Here is an 18732-nt window from a genome sequence, read left to right as displayed (position 1 = left end):
ACACAATATCAACTTGTTTGGGTCCTTCTCCTTCTGGTAAATTTTCTATTAATTCAGCCAAACGTCTTCAAATTACTCATGGTAGTTCCTCTCTACATTCTTATTTAGCTCGCCTTTGGAAAATAAAATTATCCCCAAAGATTAATTTGGTTTTTCTTGGTTGTTTTTACAACTTAGACTTAATACTTGTTAACGACTCTCATTTTCTTCCTATTTCTTGTCTTTTTCCATTTTGCAATCCTTCTCCTGGATCTTTTACTCTTTTTTTTTTTCTGCAAGTAAGTATTCATATCAACATTGGAAACATCTTTAACTACAAATAGTTTGTATACGCATTATAATATGAGTGTACGACAAAGTTGACAAAATATTTTATAAGTATACTTTCTTTTTAGGAAATAGTATCAATAAATATCCATTTATATTATAACACGTGAACAAGTTATACCATGTAGCCATACTACCGTACTATCCTATAATCACCGACAAGTCTCTCTGATGTGGAGTATATATATAAACTCGAATACCTTCGTCTCCATTTTCGTACATAATGTCATAAAATGTAAAAATATATGAAATAATTAATAAGCTTGAAAACAGTTACCAAACCTAAAGGAAATAATTTATAACAATAAGTCAAATAATCAAGCGCTTATCAATAATTGTGGTTGGTCAACTAACATACATGGTTCATGAGTTGACAATTACCAAACCAAAGGAAATGTGTCATAACCTCCGACTTGAAGTTTGCCGTTAGGTTTTCTAAAAGCTTATTTGTAGAATCTGTTGTTCGAGCGGACCTTTAATTGGCGTGTTAAAGTCGGTGATAATCAAAGTTTGCTTTACATCCTAACTCTTTTTTTAGTTAATTAAGTTGACACCTAATGCATATGCATTACCCAAACTTTCTATACATAAAAAAACAAAGTATACTCATAGAATATTTTGTCTAATTAATATTCACCAATTATTAATTACTTTTTATATGCAAGAGAACAAGAACACGACCTTCAGAAGTTAAGGTACACCACTAGGGTCTAATAGCATGCAAGAGACAGAGATCTCTAATAGTCAACTAGGAAGAAGCTTCACAAAACAAATTGAGCTTGCGAGAAAGAAGCTTGTAAAAACTATGGTTTTGGATATTGAAGTAAAATGATTGATATAGATCTACTACCAACTCTTTAGCTGATTAGGTATTTGATTTTGTCAGCTTAGCCAAGTCTGTTGGAGCGAATATCCTCTTTATTTTAGACTCAAGTCGACAACTTAGCTAAGTCAGCTAGAGCAAATGTACTATCCATTCTGGATCGAAGTCGACAGCTTAATTTAATCAGTTAGAGCAAATGTACTCTCCACTTTAAACTCAAATTGATTCCATGTGTGTAAGATTTGATTAAAGTAGCATAGTATATAAAAAAAAATCTTATTTTGTAATTTTCCATCTTGGGTCCCTTTTAAGTTAAAATTTGAATTAAAATGTGATATGGTAATAGGATTGTGGATGATCCTCTTTATGATTTTGCTTCTTCTTATTATTATTTTTTTAAAAGTAGTATGTTGTAAAGAATAAACATGTGGAGCCCACATGTATGGGGCCTACAAAGAAATTAAGCAAAATATTTTGGAAGCTTATCACCTGCACACTCACGGGTACACTCACGGGTATCCTTTCTCAGCCTATAAATAAGACCACATCAGAGAAAGAAAAGAGAGAAGAAAAGAGAAAAGAGGAAAGAGAGAAAAGGAAAGAGACAAGAGGAAGAGAAGGAAGAAAGAGGAAAGAGAGAGCAGAGAGAAATTCTCCTAAAGAGAAAATTCAGTGAGCCACACATGTTGTAAACACTAAAGTTGTAGCCATATTATTTTATATAGTGAAAAGTTACTGCTGCTGTTCTCCGAGGACGTAGGCATAGCCGAACCTCGTTAAATGCTGTGTCTCATCTACTTTACGTGCAGCTCCATATTCGTACATATTCCAGGTTATTTTTATAACATAGTACCCTTAATTTGCTTTCGGCTTACTAAATGATTTTTGTCTTCATTACATCTGTCTAGTCTTACCGCAAGCAGATGAACGCGTGTCTAGTAAGTGGCACTAAGAAGATGACCAACTTTTGAACAAGGAAGAAAAGAAATTATTTAATATATATTCAATCAAATGTAAAAAAGAAAAAAAGGTTTACAACCCCATAAACACTTATCTGCTAGAGATCAGAGAGAGAAGATCAAGAATGAAGATCATCTTCATAATCTACGGGCAAAAGGGTCTGCCCAAGCGAGCCCTGTGACTTGGAATGGTGAAGCGCCTAATTCTACCCTCTTCTTCTCTCAAGTATCCTTCACAAAGGAAAGCCTTTGAGAATTTATCCTCTACATTTCTGTCCACATCATGCACAAACACATCAGTCTCCCCTTCCTCTCTGTTCCTCCCCAACAACCCAGCTGTGTATATGGCACTCATTCTGCCTGGAGCTCCATCAAAGTACCCTGTGGGTGCATCCACCATGATCAAATCCCACTCTATGTCATACACCTCACTTGGCCAGTTCTTGAGGGCCAATTCACACTTTGAAAATCTTGGATCCCCAACAACTTTGCACTCTTCCTTCATCCCAATCTCCATGAGCTTGTCTGCTTGGTGAACCTTGGTGTCATAGGAAACATGGTAGGCCTCCAAGTTGGGTAGCTTTTGTTGGATTTGCTCAATCCATGACTTGTCTTCTTCCAAGAAAACTGTTCTTCCTCCATGGTTGAGAGCTGTCCACATCAAGCTGTCAAGTCCAAGGCCAAAGACTAGGAAATTGCAGGGTGATTTCTTTTGTAGGATTCTGGATGAGACTGATATTTCTTTGATGGTTTGTTGTGGGGTGATGTTTGTTGTTGCATAGTGAATGATGGCATTGGCTAGGGAAGGTGGGGTTTTAGTGCATGTTGGGATGAAGGGTTGTTCAAGGGAAGGGCATGGTGTTGAGGATTGTGGGGATTTGGAGTGAGGGGTTGAGGTTGAGAGATGGGCTTGGGAGATGTTGATGGATGTGGATGTAGATGGGGTTTGGAGGGGAGATGAGAAGTTCGATCTGATTATGAAGATGGTGAAGAGGAAGATGAAGAAGCAGCAGAGGAGGATCAGGTTGAGATTGATGCCACATTGAGTTTTGGACCTCATGGTTCTTGATTGATGATATGAGAGAGAGAGAGAGAGAGAGAGAATTGAGGTCTTGGAGGTTTTATTGAAGGGGAGAATGGATGAAGAGAGGGAGGAGAGAGGGCATTGTTTGTTTTCTGCTTTTCATAAGGAGGCAGAGGGAAATAGTGGAAAGCTGGTACCTGAGAATTAGATATTTTTGATATGAGTAAAGCTGGAATAGTAGTAGATCCATGGTAAGGTATCATGCACCATAAAAAATGCATTAGCAGAAAATAATGCTCAAAATAATTCCAAAGGGAAAAGCTTTTTTACCCTCACATATACTATAAAACACATAAATAGCTCCTAATCATAGATATAATTTCATGGGACCCACCCAGGGTTGTATATTATTGTCTTTTTAGAAGGAATTAAGGAGAGAGAGAGAGAGAGAGAGAGAGAGAGAGAGAGAGAGAGAGAGAGAGAGAGGCAATGATTATTTTATGTTGTGGTTTCTAAAATCTTCATCTTAGAAGTGAAGCAAGATAGGTTGTTGAAGGCTTGATTTGGACTTAGCCTATTCTTTTCGGTTGGTGTAAATAATAACATGGTTGGTATTGTTTGTTGGATATATCTCTTGACTTTCTTCTTTCAGTTGATGGAAGATGTGATGTATTCGGAGGGGTTGTTTATAAGAGTCATAAGAACATGATATTGCCCTTGATTATATAATGTCTCTTGAAGCTTTTTGAACATGGAGTAGATTTCATTTTATTGATGTTTTGGATTGAGTTTTAGACATCTGTTAAGCACAAAATTGGAACTTGGTCTCTCTACATTGTTACAAGAGACTTTGAGAAGCCTCCATAGTTTTTTTTTTCCTTCCCTTTTTCTTTTTGTTACTGACAAAACTCCATAGTTGTTGAATTAGATTGCACGTTAGGGTCCAATCTGACATCTGCCTCATCAAAAGAGGCAGACGTGTTAACGTTCTATTTTCTCTTAAACACCTTTTGTTTTTCACTATAGTGTGTGAGGCTGTTTTTATTGTTTTTCACTCTCTGTGTGTGACTGTTTTTATTGTGTACATAATCACGTTTATCTTTATAGATTAGAGTAAATAAAAAGAGTTATTTTATCATGTGTGCTCCTTATAAAGTGAATAAAAAGAAGGAAAATATTAGGCTCCTTAAATGCTTATATCTCAATTGGGTATAGCTCAATTAGTTGAGTTCCTTCACTTCTATTTATATAAATTAAAGATTCGATATCATAGACGCCCAATGAATATTTGTGTAAACTGTCACACCTCGGACCGACTCCGCCGTAGCACGATATTGTCCGCTTTGGGCCTCCCTCACTGCCCGCACGGTTTTGTTTCTGGGAGCTCACGAAGCAACTTCCCAGGGTGGTCACCCATCCTGGGATTGCTCCAGCCTCCCACTCGCTTAACTTTGGAGTTCTTACAACTCCGAAGCCAGTGAGCTCCCAAAAGGCCTCGTGCTAGATGGATGCGGGTGTGCCATATAAGGCACATCAACCCCCTCCAATCCACCCCCCTTAAGGGTCCGACGTCCTCGTCGGCACACTCGCACCACACGGCAGAGTGGCTCTGATACCAAATTGTCACACCCCGGACCGACTCCGCCGTAGCACGATATTGTCCGCTTTGGGCCTCCCTCACTGCCCGCACGGTTTTATTTCTGGGAGCTCACGAAGCAACTCCCCTCTCCGTTGGTTTGATGTGGGATCTTACATAAACCCTCCTCCGTCAATTGCTTGTACTAAAAAGGAATCTATTATTTTTTGCAAACAAATCACGATTTGACATGCATGTCGAAACTTTTATTTTTCTAATTTTAACAAGTTAGTTTTGTGTATGTGAGGTCTTCGTTGAGGTGCATAAAGCACTGCTAACTATTTATATTTCAATTTTTCTTCAAGAAAATATTCAAAATTATAATTTAGGGCATATAAAATCTTATAACACCATATTATTTAATACAACATATAAAATATAATAACTATAGGACATGAATTTCACAAGCTACATGAAATCAATAAAAAAAACAAATGTGTCATCTATATATCGGGTTAAATTCAGCTCGAGAAACATATATTATGCATACATATTGTAAAATTTATGCATATATCACTTAGATTTTTGGCATTTAAAATAATTTTAAATTTAGTAGGACGCGGATCCTTATTTAAAAACCATGTAAATGCTATAAACATGACACCACGTATTTTTACCTCCACCTCTCTTTTTTCACATCTATCCAAATCTTCTGCTTGAATTTTCTTTGTTAGAAACTGCTTCACTTCTCCTCTTCACATACCGCATCATTCCTTAACAAATTTATCTTTTCAAGGGCATATATGAAAACTGAAATTGAAAAAAGAAAAAAAGGGAAAAGGGTCTGCCTAGAAAACAATTGGGTCCAAAAGACTTTGGGAAATAGCTTAAAATGCCACCCTTTTTATAATTTTAACTAAAAATACCACCCCTTCCCAATTTTTTTACAACTACCACATATAAATACATCTTTATTGTGGAATGATTGTACCCATTTCAGTTTTTCAGAAATTGGGTTCTCTCTCAACTCTCTTGGCTCTATCTCTCTCTTCAGCCCTTCTCTCTCCCTCGTGTAACTCTCTCTCTCTCCGACGCAATCGTCTTTCTCCCTCAGCGGTGGCTATTCATCCAAGCTTAACTCCACGGTTCACATCCACGAGGTACTGTTCATCTTCCTTGTCTTTGAAATTTGGGGTTTTTGTGAATTTGGTTTATGGTGTATGGATTTGTAAGAAATTGATTTAGGGGTTTCTTCGAAATTGGTTTTGGGTTTTAGGGTTTTGGGGTTGCTCAGAAACTGGTTTAGGGTTTATGGGTTTCTTTGAAATTGGTTTAGGGATTTCTCTAGGGTTGAGGGTTTATGGGTTTCCATGAACTGGGTAATAACTCACACCCACTCTCACTCACTCGCAGACACTCTTCACAAAAATCAAACTCTTCATTTTGTCACAGAAAGTTTGGGCTTTGTTCACCTTTGTCTGGGTAAGTCCCAACTATCTATATTTTTTGATGAGATTTTAAGCTCTGGGCTCTGTGATTTCTACAAGAATTAATTCCACAATATTCTGATTTAATTGTTCAAATCAAAGCAAAGGAAGGAACGTTGTTTATGGATGGGTAATTGTCAAAAACGACTTCTGGAATCTACATGCTTATAATCAAATTTTGCATATGGATTTATGGGATGGTTTTGGGTTCCCTGTAATCTTTTGAGAATGTTTTGTTTATGGCATTTTTAAATGGGCTTGATTTTTGGTTTGGTAGAATGCATTTGATTGTGGTTTGGGTGATAGAGTGGTGGAGATGCAGATGGAGGTGTGGGTACTTTGTCTCTGTTAAAAGGAAATTGCAGGTTTATGGTTTGGTTTAAACAATTGTGTGGCTGTGTGTTCGCTTTAGGTGTCAGTGTCGTGATGCAAAGGAGACTGTGTTTCTAGGTTTAAATTCAGTGTTTCTATGTACATAATTAGGTGATTTCTTAATATTTCTATTAGGTTATTTCAGTTTGTTTTCTGTTTGATTTGGAGAGCTGCGCTTGGCATGATTGTTTTCTTTAAACTTGGTTGATTTAGGTTTGGCCAGAAGGTGCTGGCAATGGCTACAGCGACATATCCACCACCACCACCATATTATAAGCTCTACAAAGATTACTTGCAAGATCCCAAATCAGCTCCGGAGCCGCCTTCTCCAATTTAAAGGACATGCATTTGTTATGGTGACAATTACACTATGAGCTTTTCTCATTCTTTGCATTCTTCCTGTCAAAATTTATATAAACTGTGTAATTTGATTTCTGAAAATTGCTTTTGTCACTAATGACTAGATGCTAGAAGTTTTTGTGAAAAGTAAAGTTTGTTGAATTTACTGTTTGAAGAATGCCATCTCTCCTTTATAGCAGTTGCTTTACTGTTTGAAGACCTTTAAAGTTGTTGGCTTTGAATGTTGAGTTTGGAAAATATGTGTAATTCTATAATCTACTGTGTTGATGTTATCAATGTATGATTTCTTTGTTTTCCTTGTAATCTCTTCTTAATTAGTTTTATCTTATTTTATATAGACTGATGACATTCTTCCGAGCTTGGAAGATCAGGGAGTGCATCAACTGTATCCAAAAGGCCCAAACATTGGTATGCCACCCTCCGTTCTAGTTTTAATTATTTGTATTATCATGTGAAATTACTGCTCTTGAAATTTCTGATTGATTGCCATAGTTTTCTAGGCTATGGCGTATATCCAATTCATACTAGAAAATGTTGTCATGCATGATAAATCCGACATTACGACTAAAATATGATCCCTTAATGAGCCTTCTTTAGTGCAATACAAATGTCCTCTCTAGAAAGGAGAAGAGTGTTAGGGGGTATGTATCATCTGGTTTGCAGAGCATGATTTTATTGATAATAACTAACAAGAAACAAATAAGAACTGCCTGTGCACATGCGTGTATGTCTGTTTATTCTAGTGTCTATATATATATATATATATATTGTGCAAATGCATGTGTTTGTTTTTCGCCTCTAAAATGTTTTATGCTTCTCTGACAAAAATTGTGATCCTTCTTAGATTTTAAGAAGGAACTGAGGTCACTTAACAGAGAATTGCAACTGCACATTTTGGAGCTGGCTGATATTCTTGTAGAGAGACCATCACAGTATGCGAGGAGATTGGAAGATATATCTCTTATCTTCAAGAACTTGCATCATCTACTCAACTCATTGCGTCCCCATCAAGTAAGATAGTTTTGGGTCTTAGAATGCACTGTATTGGTTTGTGTTTTGAGGTACTTTATTTTGTAATGTATTTTATCAAACAGGCTAGGGCAACGTTAATTCACATTCTAGAACTTCAGATACAACGTCGTAAACAAGTTGTGGAGGATATAAAGAGGTATGCTTTCAACAATTACTGGAAATATTTGTGGTCTGAGGCTGAAATGTTTTGCTTTGTTTTCCAAAACAGTTGAAAGAAAATTTCTTTGTCCTTCGATCATTGAAATGAATCGCTTATATAGCATTTTATTTAGAGTAAAAGTACTTGAATCTACTAGGCTATTCTTTTGGTGCATTGTAGAAGTTGTTGTAGAAAACTCCCCTGTTCTTGTATGTGAGGCATCGAAATGTTGATTTTTAGTTTCTTTCAACCTTGAATTATGAGGTTAAAAGTAAACTGCGGTGTGTGCATGGTCAGTGTAAGAGTTCGAATATGCATATAAATTCTTTAAATCTACTGGTATTGTGACTGTGTAATCAATCTGCCATGTGGATTGGATGTTACATAATTGCTTGTGACTATTTGCTTCACTTTCTTGTTTAGGAGGAGAGAAGAAGCACGGAGACTTCTCAAGGAGTCTATTGGAACGTTGGAGGACACCGACGCATCTTTTGTGCTAAAGTAAGGGCGTGTGCTCATGTTCGTTCTGCCGCCGATTGAAGCCTCTTGGAGAGTTGCATCTCAATACCTTCATCATGCTTCATGTATTAGAAAAATTATAGGTTCAATTATCATTGTAATCAAAGTAAAAGCAATTTGATAGCGTGCATGATACTGTTCTCTCTTGCTCTGCTGCTATGAAATTCTTATTTACCGATTGGCAAAGAAGAAAACATAGTTTCGACAAAGTCAATAGATCATTACAAGAACCCTAGAATACACCAGCGGAACTAGGACAAAGGCTACAGTGGGCTGTAGCCTAGGGAGGTTTTGGGGTTAAACAAAAATCAAACCTATATATTTGCCTCATTTGAAATGCAGAGCAATAGGCTCTTTAAATTGTAGTCTGTAATGGATGTCGGATGTACTTAAAGATGTCGGATGTCCCCACTGATACTTAAAGATGTCGGATGTACCCCCTCCAAACGAGCATGTCAGTTACCCTATTGCATGTGTATTGTACTAATATTGCCTTTGTATTGCATAGATATTGTATGCATATTGCCACCCTATTGCATGTATATTGTGCTACTATTGCTATTGTATTGCTGTTCTCTAGTGCACGTATATTGGCCACATATTGCCATTATATTGTATGTATATTGAGTACGGCTTATCAATGGGTTTACAGTTTAGGCCCTACTTCATTCAAAAAGAAGACGAGGACGAGAATGAAACAACGTGCCTTTCAAAAACAGGCAATCAGATGCATAATAATTGCACTGTAAGACATTGTAAGAAATTATTTTTAAAAATAATGTACACAAAAAGGAAGGTATGAATAAATATGCAAATGCTTCGTGATGGGTTGAAGAAAAGGATGATTACATTTGGTGGTTTGATTATGTTTGGTGATACGATATGTCCTTCATCTTAATCTTCTTCATATATATACTTGTTGTATTATTAATTCACACAAATTCATCTCGTAATCATCCAACTATTAAAGCTAAGTAAATGAAATGAAACAAAAGAAGAAGCCCAAAATAAACAGAAACAGCAATTTCTAGCACCCTTTTATCGCCTCTCTATCACTACTGTATCACCAACCTATCACCAGTTTATTGCGTTTTAGGCAGAAACAAATTATGCACTTCCTCTGTTTTTTATTTTTGACATATGTCCATTGTTTGACCTCCATTTTCCTGTAAGGAAAACAAAGAACACATGAATTTAATTTCGAATGGATAGATAGCTTTCCATTAAACCTTTTGACCAAAAAAAGTAAACAGCAGAGCTTCTCCTAGCAAGCAAAGGCAGGATTGAGGTGATGACCATTAGTTCAAACATTATGTGATCTAATAGGGATAACAAATTTTGGGAACAAGTAATGAATCTTCAAAATGATAAAGAACAACTAGTAAACTAATTTATGCATTTTAACTTTGCACGGGTCACAGCGCTGAACATGATATTTGGTAACCATCTCTATACTTAGGGGTCACAGTGCTCAACATGATATTTGGTAACCATCTCTATACTTTACAGTTATGAAATTGACATGTACATTTCTTTTCCCCAAACCAAAGGTTTTTAAAAATTCCACAAAGTTTATGTTAATACTTGATTGTATGCAAACTCAAAGAATTCGATTAATGTATGAATAACAAATAATTCTTCATATATGCAAAAGTCAACCACATGACTTGAAATTAGAAATTCGCACTGCACATAAATCCACCATTACTACATACAAATAAACATCCACAATTCCATAAGGCAAAAGGCAAGTTCTAAGGGATACACAAGGAAAGAAAGAAAAAAATATTTCCAAGAACAACCAATGAGAAATAATGTTACAGACCAAAAGCAAACAAGGCAAAGTTAAACCACCATTCTTAAGACAAAAGGCACCAGACAATTTCTATTTATTGAATCAGCTCACAGAAAATGGTCGATGTGTATCACTTCAGGTCTCTCTTTGTCTAGATCAATTCATTAATTTGCCATTGCACTTCTGATATCTAGGAAAATCCATTGGCTCAAAAGACACCATCAGCTTTAACTCTGAAATTATGCATGGTTGACTACACAAGTTGTTTTGACCTCCAAACATGGGAAAAATTCTCAAGCCTGCAAGTACGCATAAAACTTCTCAAGAATGGAATGATAAACAAACTCTGCGAAAAATAAAATAAAATACTACATGTAAAAAAAAAAACAAAAAGATAATTAAACTGAACACAATAACTTACAGCAACATTTAGTAATCTAATTCATGGATACAAAGAAAACATTGACTTGATTTGCTTTCTCTTATGAGCTTTACTATTATTAAACTACAGCATCCTATTAAGTGCCTACAAGAATCGGAAGATATTTTCTGAAACCCCATATTTTTAGAATAAATAAAGAGAAAACAACATCAGCAAAATTGTTAAAACATTAGTCAAATTGTTGAGAATATAAAATCTCACATCCACTATTCTAAGCCTTGCATTTCAATATATAAAATTATGAACCTCTTCAGCCATTATCACCATAGTACTAGACTTCGCTGACAAATAATGCATAACAAGTGGATGTCGCAACAAGTGGATGTCTCATCAAATAGAACTTTGTAGCTAAAGGAATAATTAATTACATGATACATATGCAATAAACAAAGGAGCTGGAAATTAAATGAAACCAGGATGGGCAAATCTATTTCTTTAATCACAGAAGCATTTAATGGGTAAATTGAACAAACAACATATAGGTTCATGGGCTAAGGTAGAATTTCTTCATTCATCGTTAGCCACCTTAGTCCTTAAGAAGAAGAAATACATTAATCCCTAACCCTCCTCTTCCTCAAATTTCTTTCCTTCCATGCCTTGAATTCTATCCCTATTCATGCACCCATGACATGATCAGTCAAAGAGCAGTATCAACAAGCTACAAAAACAAGTCTCCTCATGACCCATTCGAACCATGCTCAAATGACACCCAAAAACAGAGTGATGTTAAAACAATTCCTTCTGAGCCACAAAACATGACGAAGTAACCAGGCTAGATCACGGGCAAAAAGTACTTCATAATGAGAGCAGCAGAGTCACTGCTCTGTCGAAGAACTCTGTACTAGAAAATCATCATATGATGACAATCAAAGTGAGGATTTGCAAGGTTTGTCATGTCATGCAATAATACCAGTCCATCGAACACATCTACCTAGTGAATAAAAAAAATATACATTCCAACTTTAAATAGGAATGGAATTGATTTCGTTTAGATTTGAAACTCTGCACCATCTTACAAAGTAAACCACCTATATTTTCACATAAGAGGACTAGTAAACATCTAACAAAATTTAAGACCCTGTTGCACCACATATGCACTTGTTTATTTGAATTGAACCTAGAAAGAAACCTCACCCATAATTTTTTAGCAACACCTATAAATGACACATACAATTTTCCTTCTTTGGATGGAAAAAAAAAAAAAACAACAGGAAACACAGACTTCAATTGCAAAAATCACAAAAACCATTAAAACCATAATGAAACGAGAATAAAATCATAATAAACTAGCAATACAACAGCACTAAAATGCCAATACAAAACCACTAAATTGGCAATACGATAGCAAAAAACAGCACTAAAACATCAATAACAACAACAAAACAACAGCAAAATAACAGAATTCCAAATCAAACGCAAGAATCAATCCACAAAGAATAAACCCATTCAATGTTTCAAATACGGAATCATCAGAATCAGACAATTTCAAAGGAACCCCTCAACCCTAAACCAATTTCAGACAAACCCCTAAATCCTAAACCAATTTCAGAGAAACCCCTAATCCAATTTCAGAGATACTCCTAAACCCTAAACCAATTTCGAAGAAACCCCTAAACCAATTTCATAGAAACCCATAAACCCTAAACCAACTTCAAGAAACCCATAAACCAATTCAAATTGACGATGAACAGTACCTTTTGCAGGTGAACGATGGAAGAGGAAGACCACTGCTTCACAAAGAGAGAGAGAGAGAGAGAGAGAGAGAGAGAGAGAGAGATAGCTGTGCAAGAGAGCCCCTAGAGCTTCCCGCGACAGTAAAAGAGAGAAGAAAGTGTGAGAGCTGATCGAACAGAGAGTGAGACCTGAGCAATAGAGACAGAGAGAGCTAAGCGACAAAGAGAGAACAAAATTTTAGCAAAAGTGATATGTGTGCAATAAGTGGACAATAAATATATATTTATAGGTGATAGTTGCAAAATTTTTGGGAAGAGGTGGTATTTTCAGTTAAAATTATAAAAATGGTGGCATTTAGAGCTATTTCCCAAAGACTTTTGGCCTTCACTTGAGAATCTTCTTTGCCGCCAAAAGAAGGAAAAAAAACCGCAAAACCCTACTGCTCCTTCTCGTGCTCTCCGACTGTAAACTCTCCACAAAGCTAAGCTTTTTGTCTCCAGTCAACAACAAAGAATTAGAGCAGGAGCAATGAAGTTCGCAGTGAAGGCATGGAGCAGCGGAAAAGCGCGGGCAGGGGTGCTCCAGCTGGGCAGCTGCCCGGGCCCAATAGAGACCCCTTCTCTTCTCCTCTCTACTCGAAAGGGCCTGCCCCATTTCATCCCCCCTGACCTTCTTTACTCTCTTCCTTCCCCTGATTCCCATCTCTTCCATGTTAGCTCCCTCCACTTGTAAGCATTCATAGCCTCAGCCCTTTTCTTCTTTCTACTTGTTCCCCACTAAAATTGCATTCTAGCTGTTTGTGAATTGGTTTGTGAGAAAAAAGATTCGAACTTTTTTCAATTTTGTTGCTTCTGCAGCCTGGAAGGCCTCTCACCACAAACAATATCAAAGATAGGAGGCTTGCATCAGATGCTTGGTTTGCCTGAACACGGGTTCGTCTGCATACCAAGGGACTCTATTCAATGCCTTCCAGAATGTAATAGCAGTAACAAATTTGGAGCATCTTTTGAGACTCCTTGCGGTCGCCGTTTGGTAATTTTTCTCATGTTGTTTCTTGGAATGTAGTGATTTCTAGTTGACGACTTCTAGTTTGTTTTTGAGTTAATTATGGTGACCCTGGTGACTGATTGTGCAGTCTTTTTATATGCTTGCAGATTAAACCTGTAGAGTATGTTGAGTTGATTTCTTCCTTGAGACCCAATATATGGACTACTTTGGCTGATGAAGTTCCTACGTGGGTATCTGAGAAGAGGAACAAGACCTCAGTTGATCGAACTATTAGATGGCTTGATGAATGCATTGCGCTAAATCCGGTAAAAGACCTAACTTTTAGAGATGTAACCAGTATCATATCTACATGCATATGCACTCACTTCACTTGCATATGGGATACATACAAGGTGTGCTGCTAGCAAACCTAGCAGTTGGCGTTCAGTGAAGGGAATGTTCTAACTGAAAATAGATAGGAATTAACAACCTCAAAAACTCTTTGGAGAGTTGCGCTTACTCATAAGTCCAGGAAGTCAAGCAAACCACAGATATTGATGGAAATAAAGAAAAAGGCCTCTAGGGATGTGTATTTTTGCCACTTAAGTTAAGCCTCTGAAAACAGATACCAAGCTCCTTGGGTGGAAAAAGTTACTTGATTTATACAAACGTCCTTAATATTCCAGTGTGATAGCAAATTTGTGTACCTTAGCTTCTACCAAGTTTTCATTGGAGATTGATTCTCACTTTGATTATTGATAGTTGTGAAAAGTGGTAATCAGCATTTCTTCGAGTTTCAATATGATTGACTTGATGCCATAAATGGTTTACTCAATTATAAATTATGGAAATATATTGATCCTCCAAAATGTAGGCAGGTGGACCTGTCTTTGGATCCATTGTTGGAGGGTGTTCTGTAAAAGAACGTGAACGATGTGCGCAAGAAGCTGCCCGCAGAAATTTATCAGGTTTCTGCAATTCTTTATTTCTTCCTTTTTTTTGGACTTGTATGTTGTAACATTTCTAAGAACTCATTTGAATTTCTTTTTTCAAGAGAAGCGAAATATTATTAAATCAAGGAAACTCTGTACAAATTGTGGATAAGGAATCCTTGTCCAAAATTACATAGACCAAGAATAACTTTAAGATCAATTAAAAACGACTGAAAACCTAACAAAAACATCTGGACCACCAAAAGAAAATGGTAACTCTAGGCATGGGAAATGGTTGCCTGGCACATGGGAAAATAAGGGGGAAAATGTAACCCTCCTCCCCACTTGGGTTTCATTTTCCCTTCCCATGGGAAACTTTGGGAAAATGGGCCAACATTAAATGCAAATTTTTTATGACCATTTTGTTCCCATTAACAATATAGAATTACAATATAGCATTAAATGCATTCTTTTTTAAATTTGATTTCACATGGGTATAATTGGAAAATTACATAAACTTTGTTTTACATTCCTACACAAACCAAACATGGGAAAGGAAATAAAGTGGTATTTCCTGGTTACTTTCCCTGCATTACCAAACATGGGGAAGGAATCTTCCATTTCCCATTCCTTGGGAACGACATGGGAATTATTTCCCATCAAATCTTTTCCGCAAACAAAAGGAGGCCTAAAGGAATTGGGCTTTAGTAGGGGGTTTCCAATAATTTCCTGAGCATTTAAATCCTTTATAAATACACTGAGATACATAAGAAACCAGAATTCATTTGGATTTCTTGTGTATTTATAGTTCTAGTAGCTTGATGTATATTTAACTATACTGGTATACAATTGATATGAAAACATCTTTTTCCCAGGTTACTGGATCGGAGGTTTTGGGCTTGGAGAGAGCATGGATGAGCGCCCTGCTCTTCTTAATGCTGTTACTGTAAGTCACAAGCTGGTGGAACCTTCAATTTTCCCCTGAACTTGATCAATGACTTGCGTTACTTGTTTTACATGCAGCATTCTTAGTTTTCATATGCCAAAAAAGAAAACATAAAACAGTTTATGTTTTCCTTTTTTATTTTGATATCTAATAGTCATATAAAATGTTCAGGATATCTTACAAGAGGAGAAGCCACGCTTGATCACGGGACTTGGACTTCCAGGTAAGAGGTGTACCATTGTTACAATGAGTTGTTGGTTCTATCTATCCCTGTTTGAGACATCTAGACTTCTGAGGGAATTCACATGGTTTCAATTAAGAATATACTATGTTATCTGTATCACTTGCCGCACATATGAAATGAGGGTACAGTATTGTATGACATTTAATCTGTCATCTTAACTATCAACTGAGGTGTAGTGTGTATCAAGTTGGCTAGTAAGTGGATGTGGTGGTGGGGAGAAGGCAAAGATCTTGTGGGGATGCGGTGTGTTGGTGCTTTGGACCGAAATAAACGGCCTAATTAATTTATCGTGGAAAATTTTAGGAGTCTGAAGATTGCTTTTAGGATGGAGTAAGGCCAGATTCTGTTCATTACTTTGGCCATCAATTTCTTCCCCACTTTGCAAATTCCCTTTCTTTTTCTTAAATTATGGAACTGGTTCTAGGTTTTTGCTTGTAGTGTGTTTGATTATTTTTCTGTTTTCTGTTAGGATTGGTGCTGTTTTGTTCCTTGTTGTGTTCTTGATATTCTGTTTCTTGTAGTTCGAGGGTGGTACTTTTTGGGGATGGCTGGTCCACTTCGATTGGGAAGTTAAAATTTAATTGTCGTCCCTATCATTGAAAAGGAAAAAGTTGGCTAGTAACTTCAGTTTTGCAGTTGTTAGGAACTTAGGGCAATGCGTTAAAGGAAAACGTTTGCAATATTTAAATGTACCTTCGCTTAAATACCTGGTTATTCATTCAAATTTATCAGCAAATGAACTCATGCTTTTATCTTACAGAGGAGATCTTGCAGGGGGTTGCTGCAGGCATTGATGTCTTTGATTCTACGTGAGTAGCTCAGTGTTCTAACAATTTTAAATATCATTATCCGTGTTGTTACCATGATTCAAAAGGTGAGGATATGTATTTGCAGGTATCTATGCCATCTTACCCTTGGTGGCTTTGCACTTACGTTCCCACTAGATGGAGTTGAGATGAATACATCTGATAATATAGGAAGTGACCAGACAAAGATTAATTTGAGAGCAACAGTTTACAGGTAACTGATGACTTCTCTGTCTACTTGCTGCACTAACAGTGTTTATGAGTTATTGGTTTCAGATTTTGTCTATTAGGTTCAATTTTAGCTAGTAGATACCAAGTTTGACTTTACGAACTTGTTTACCCAACACCTAATATTAGTTATCCGTTCTAGATATGTGTGTGTATATAGCGAAATGCTCTCTTGGCTGATTGTGAAGTTGGATAATTGATCTGGTTAATTCTTGCTTAAATGTGCAGTCCTGATTTGTAGAACATCGTCCTATATAATACTAGTAACTTCTACTTTAAATCCTTCATCATTCAGGTGTATGCACTAGCTGCTTCTCCAAGCCACCTTGTACACCCCCTGAATAATTGGTCAGGAATCACATAAGGGGTTTTCTTCTTCCTCTAAATCTTCTTTCTCAAACACTATCTCTCACTTCGACCGAAGGGTTCACGCCAATTTTCTCAAAATTCAATTAACCTCTTCCACATCCAACCACGGATGTGATACCACTTGACATGAGAAATATGACATAAGGCAATTAGGCACATGACATTTGTAAGTGATTTTGAAGAAAATATTAGTCTATAATAATAAAAAGTAGTGAAGTAACATTAAAGAAAACAAAACAGAAGTCGTTGATAATATAAAAGTAAAGAACTAGGAAACGGCAACTTGTAGGCTTATTTGGGCTTAGCATTTTCTGCATTGCATCGTCATGAAGGGTGCTGTGTTTTGTGAATAAACTTCTTGAAGTTTTACCATATTTTTTTAATCATTTATTGTCAAATGGATCCAAAAATAATTGATGCAGTTATTCTTAACCTGATAAATTTTCCTTTGTTTTGTTTTTCAGGAAAGATATATCACCCATTGTTGAAAATTGTAACTGCTATACATGCAAGAATCATACAAAAGCTTACATCAATCACCTGCTCAATGTTCACGAAATGCTGGCTCAGACTCTACTAGAAATGTATGTGCTACGTTGCTTCCAATAAATATTATTATGCTCATATCACCTTTGTTATCATCATTCATCCTAGTTGTCATCATCAGATCGTCCTTTAATTTTGCAGACATAATACTCACCATTATATAGGATTCTTCTGCTCAGTAAGGGAGGCAATTAAGTCCGGTAATTTTGAGCAATTCAGACAGAAATTTGTTGAGGGTAGATGTTACCATGTTGCTGCCGAAGCTGCTGCTGCCTGCATGTGAATTTGTTACTTAATTTCTACATTGTAACTTTGAAGAGAGAGAGAGAGAGAGAGAGAGAGAGAGAGAGAGAGAGTGAGTGAGTGAGTGAGAGTGAGTGTGTGTTTTACAATTAGATTAGATTGATGAACAAGTGGAATAGTGAAACGACAAGGGTCGCTTTCAAATCAGTGTAAGAACTTTTTATGTTATCCCAATTTGGTAATTCCCAGGCGATTCAAAGAGTTGTAGTTCTCTCTGCAGTGTAGCGCTCTGTTTTGCAGGCTGTACTACAGCGAGTAGTAAATCTGAACTTATAAAATTGGAGAGTAAAGTAAACATAGAAATAAAGGTTAATTTGAAACCACAATTTTCATTCAAATGCTCTTGTTTTCGGTAAGACCGACTCCACGCTCTCTCCATTGCTCTTCACACACCATATTCCATTAAACTGGCATGTTTTCCTGATAAAAAGGTCAAAGCAAGTTTACATAGTGTTTTGATAAGTTGGACAAGAAAAAGGAGTAAGAGTTCTATTTGTTCTACATATGGGTGGGCAATTGAATCGATAAACTGAACCAAACCGAGCTGAAAAAAAATAAAAAATTTTGGTTTTGGCTTGAACGGATTTTTCCTGTATTTTTTTCACTTGTTTTCGTTCAGTTCACCAATTTACCCGGCACAAATGCGATGGATGTAACTAAAACTTAGTTACACGACAAAAAGACAACATCCTAAAATTGTTGCAAAAAGGGTGCTGTGTTTTGTGAATAAACTTCTTTTTCCCTTTTAATTATTTTATAACAATTTTCTGTATTCTTTTTTCCTCTCTGTACATTTTTGTGCAAAGGTTATGGCAAAGAAATGGTCTGTATAAGGCAACCTA

At 36.5% G+C, this 18732-nt stretch overlaps 2 protein-coding genes, 1 long non-coding RNA gene and 1 pseudogene across 3 annotated transcripts; 2 read left to right on the top strand and 2 right to left on the bottom strand.

Moving 5' to 3' along the window:
• On the bottom strand, positions 2116-3572 carry LOC18793082 (glucuronoxylan 4-O-methyltransferase 3). Its single transcript, XM_007223117.2, has one exon. It carries the CDS (start codon positions 3167-3169, stop codon positions 2255-2257), a length of 915 nt encoding a protein of 304 aa, XP_007223179.1. The 5' UTR covers positions 3170-3572; the 3' UTR covers positions 2116-2254.
• On the top strand, positions 6323-8877 carry LOC18789626 (annotated as a pseudogene).
• On the bottom strand, positions 10292-12718 carry LOC109946701. The gene is made up of 2 exons (XR_002269792.1): positions 12550-12718; positions 10292-10712 (listed from the first exon to the last, which is right to left on the bottom strand). It is a non-coding gene; the product is annotated as an uncharacterized LOC109946701 (long non-coding RNA).
• On the top strand, positions 12899-18101 carry LOC18793025 (queuine tRNA-ribosyltransferase accessory subunit 2). The gene is made up of 10 exons (XM_007224454.2): positions 12899-13257; positions 13387-13561; positions 13684-13842; positions 14391-14484; positions 15324-15394; positions 15566-15617; positions 16399-16447; positions 16533-16658; positions 17506-17625; positions 17729-18101. Exons 1-10 carry the CDS (start codon positions 13058-13060, stop codon positions 17868-17870), a joined length of 1188 nt encoding a protein of 395 aa, XP_007224516.1. The 5' UTR covers positions 12899-13057; the 3' UTR covers positions 17871-18101.

This window comes from Prunus persica, chromosome G1 (genome assembly GCF_000346465.2).
Source record: "Prunus persica cultivar Lovell chromosome G1, Prunus_persica_NCBIv2, whole genome shotgun sequence".
NCBI classification, from domain to species: Eukaryota; Viridiplantae; Streptophyta; class Magnoliopsida; order Rosales; family Rosaceae; genus Prunus; species Prunus persica.
The sequence above is the reverse complement of the archived record's forward strand: the minus strand, read 5'-3'. Positions and strand labels throughout refer to the sequence as shown.

Excerpts from the sequence above, each read along its gene's own strand:
- LOC18793025 (XM_007224454.2), top strand. The coding sequence starts at position 13,058 with ATGAAGTTCGCAGTGAAGGCATGGAGCAGCGGAAAAGCGCGGGCAGGG. Across the intron at positions 14,485-15,323 it reads TGCCCGCAGAAATTTATCAG|GTTACTGGATCGGAGGTTTT; the intron begins GTTTCTGCAATT and ends TCTTTTTCCCAG. Across the intron at positions 15,395-15,565 it reads CTCTTCTTAATGCTGTTACT|GATATCTTACAAGAGGAGAA; the intron begins GTAAGTCACAAG and ends TAAAATGTTCAG.
- LOC18793082 (XM_007223117.2), bottom strand. The coding sequence starts at position 3,169 with ATGAGGTCCAAAACTCAATGTGGCATCAATCTCAACCTGATCCTCCTC.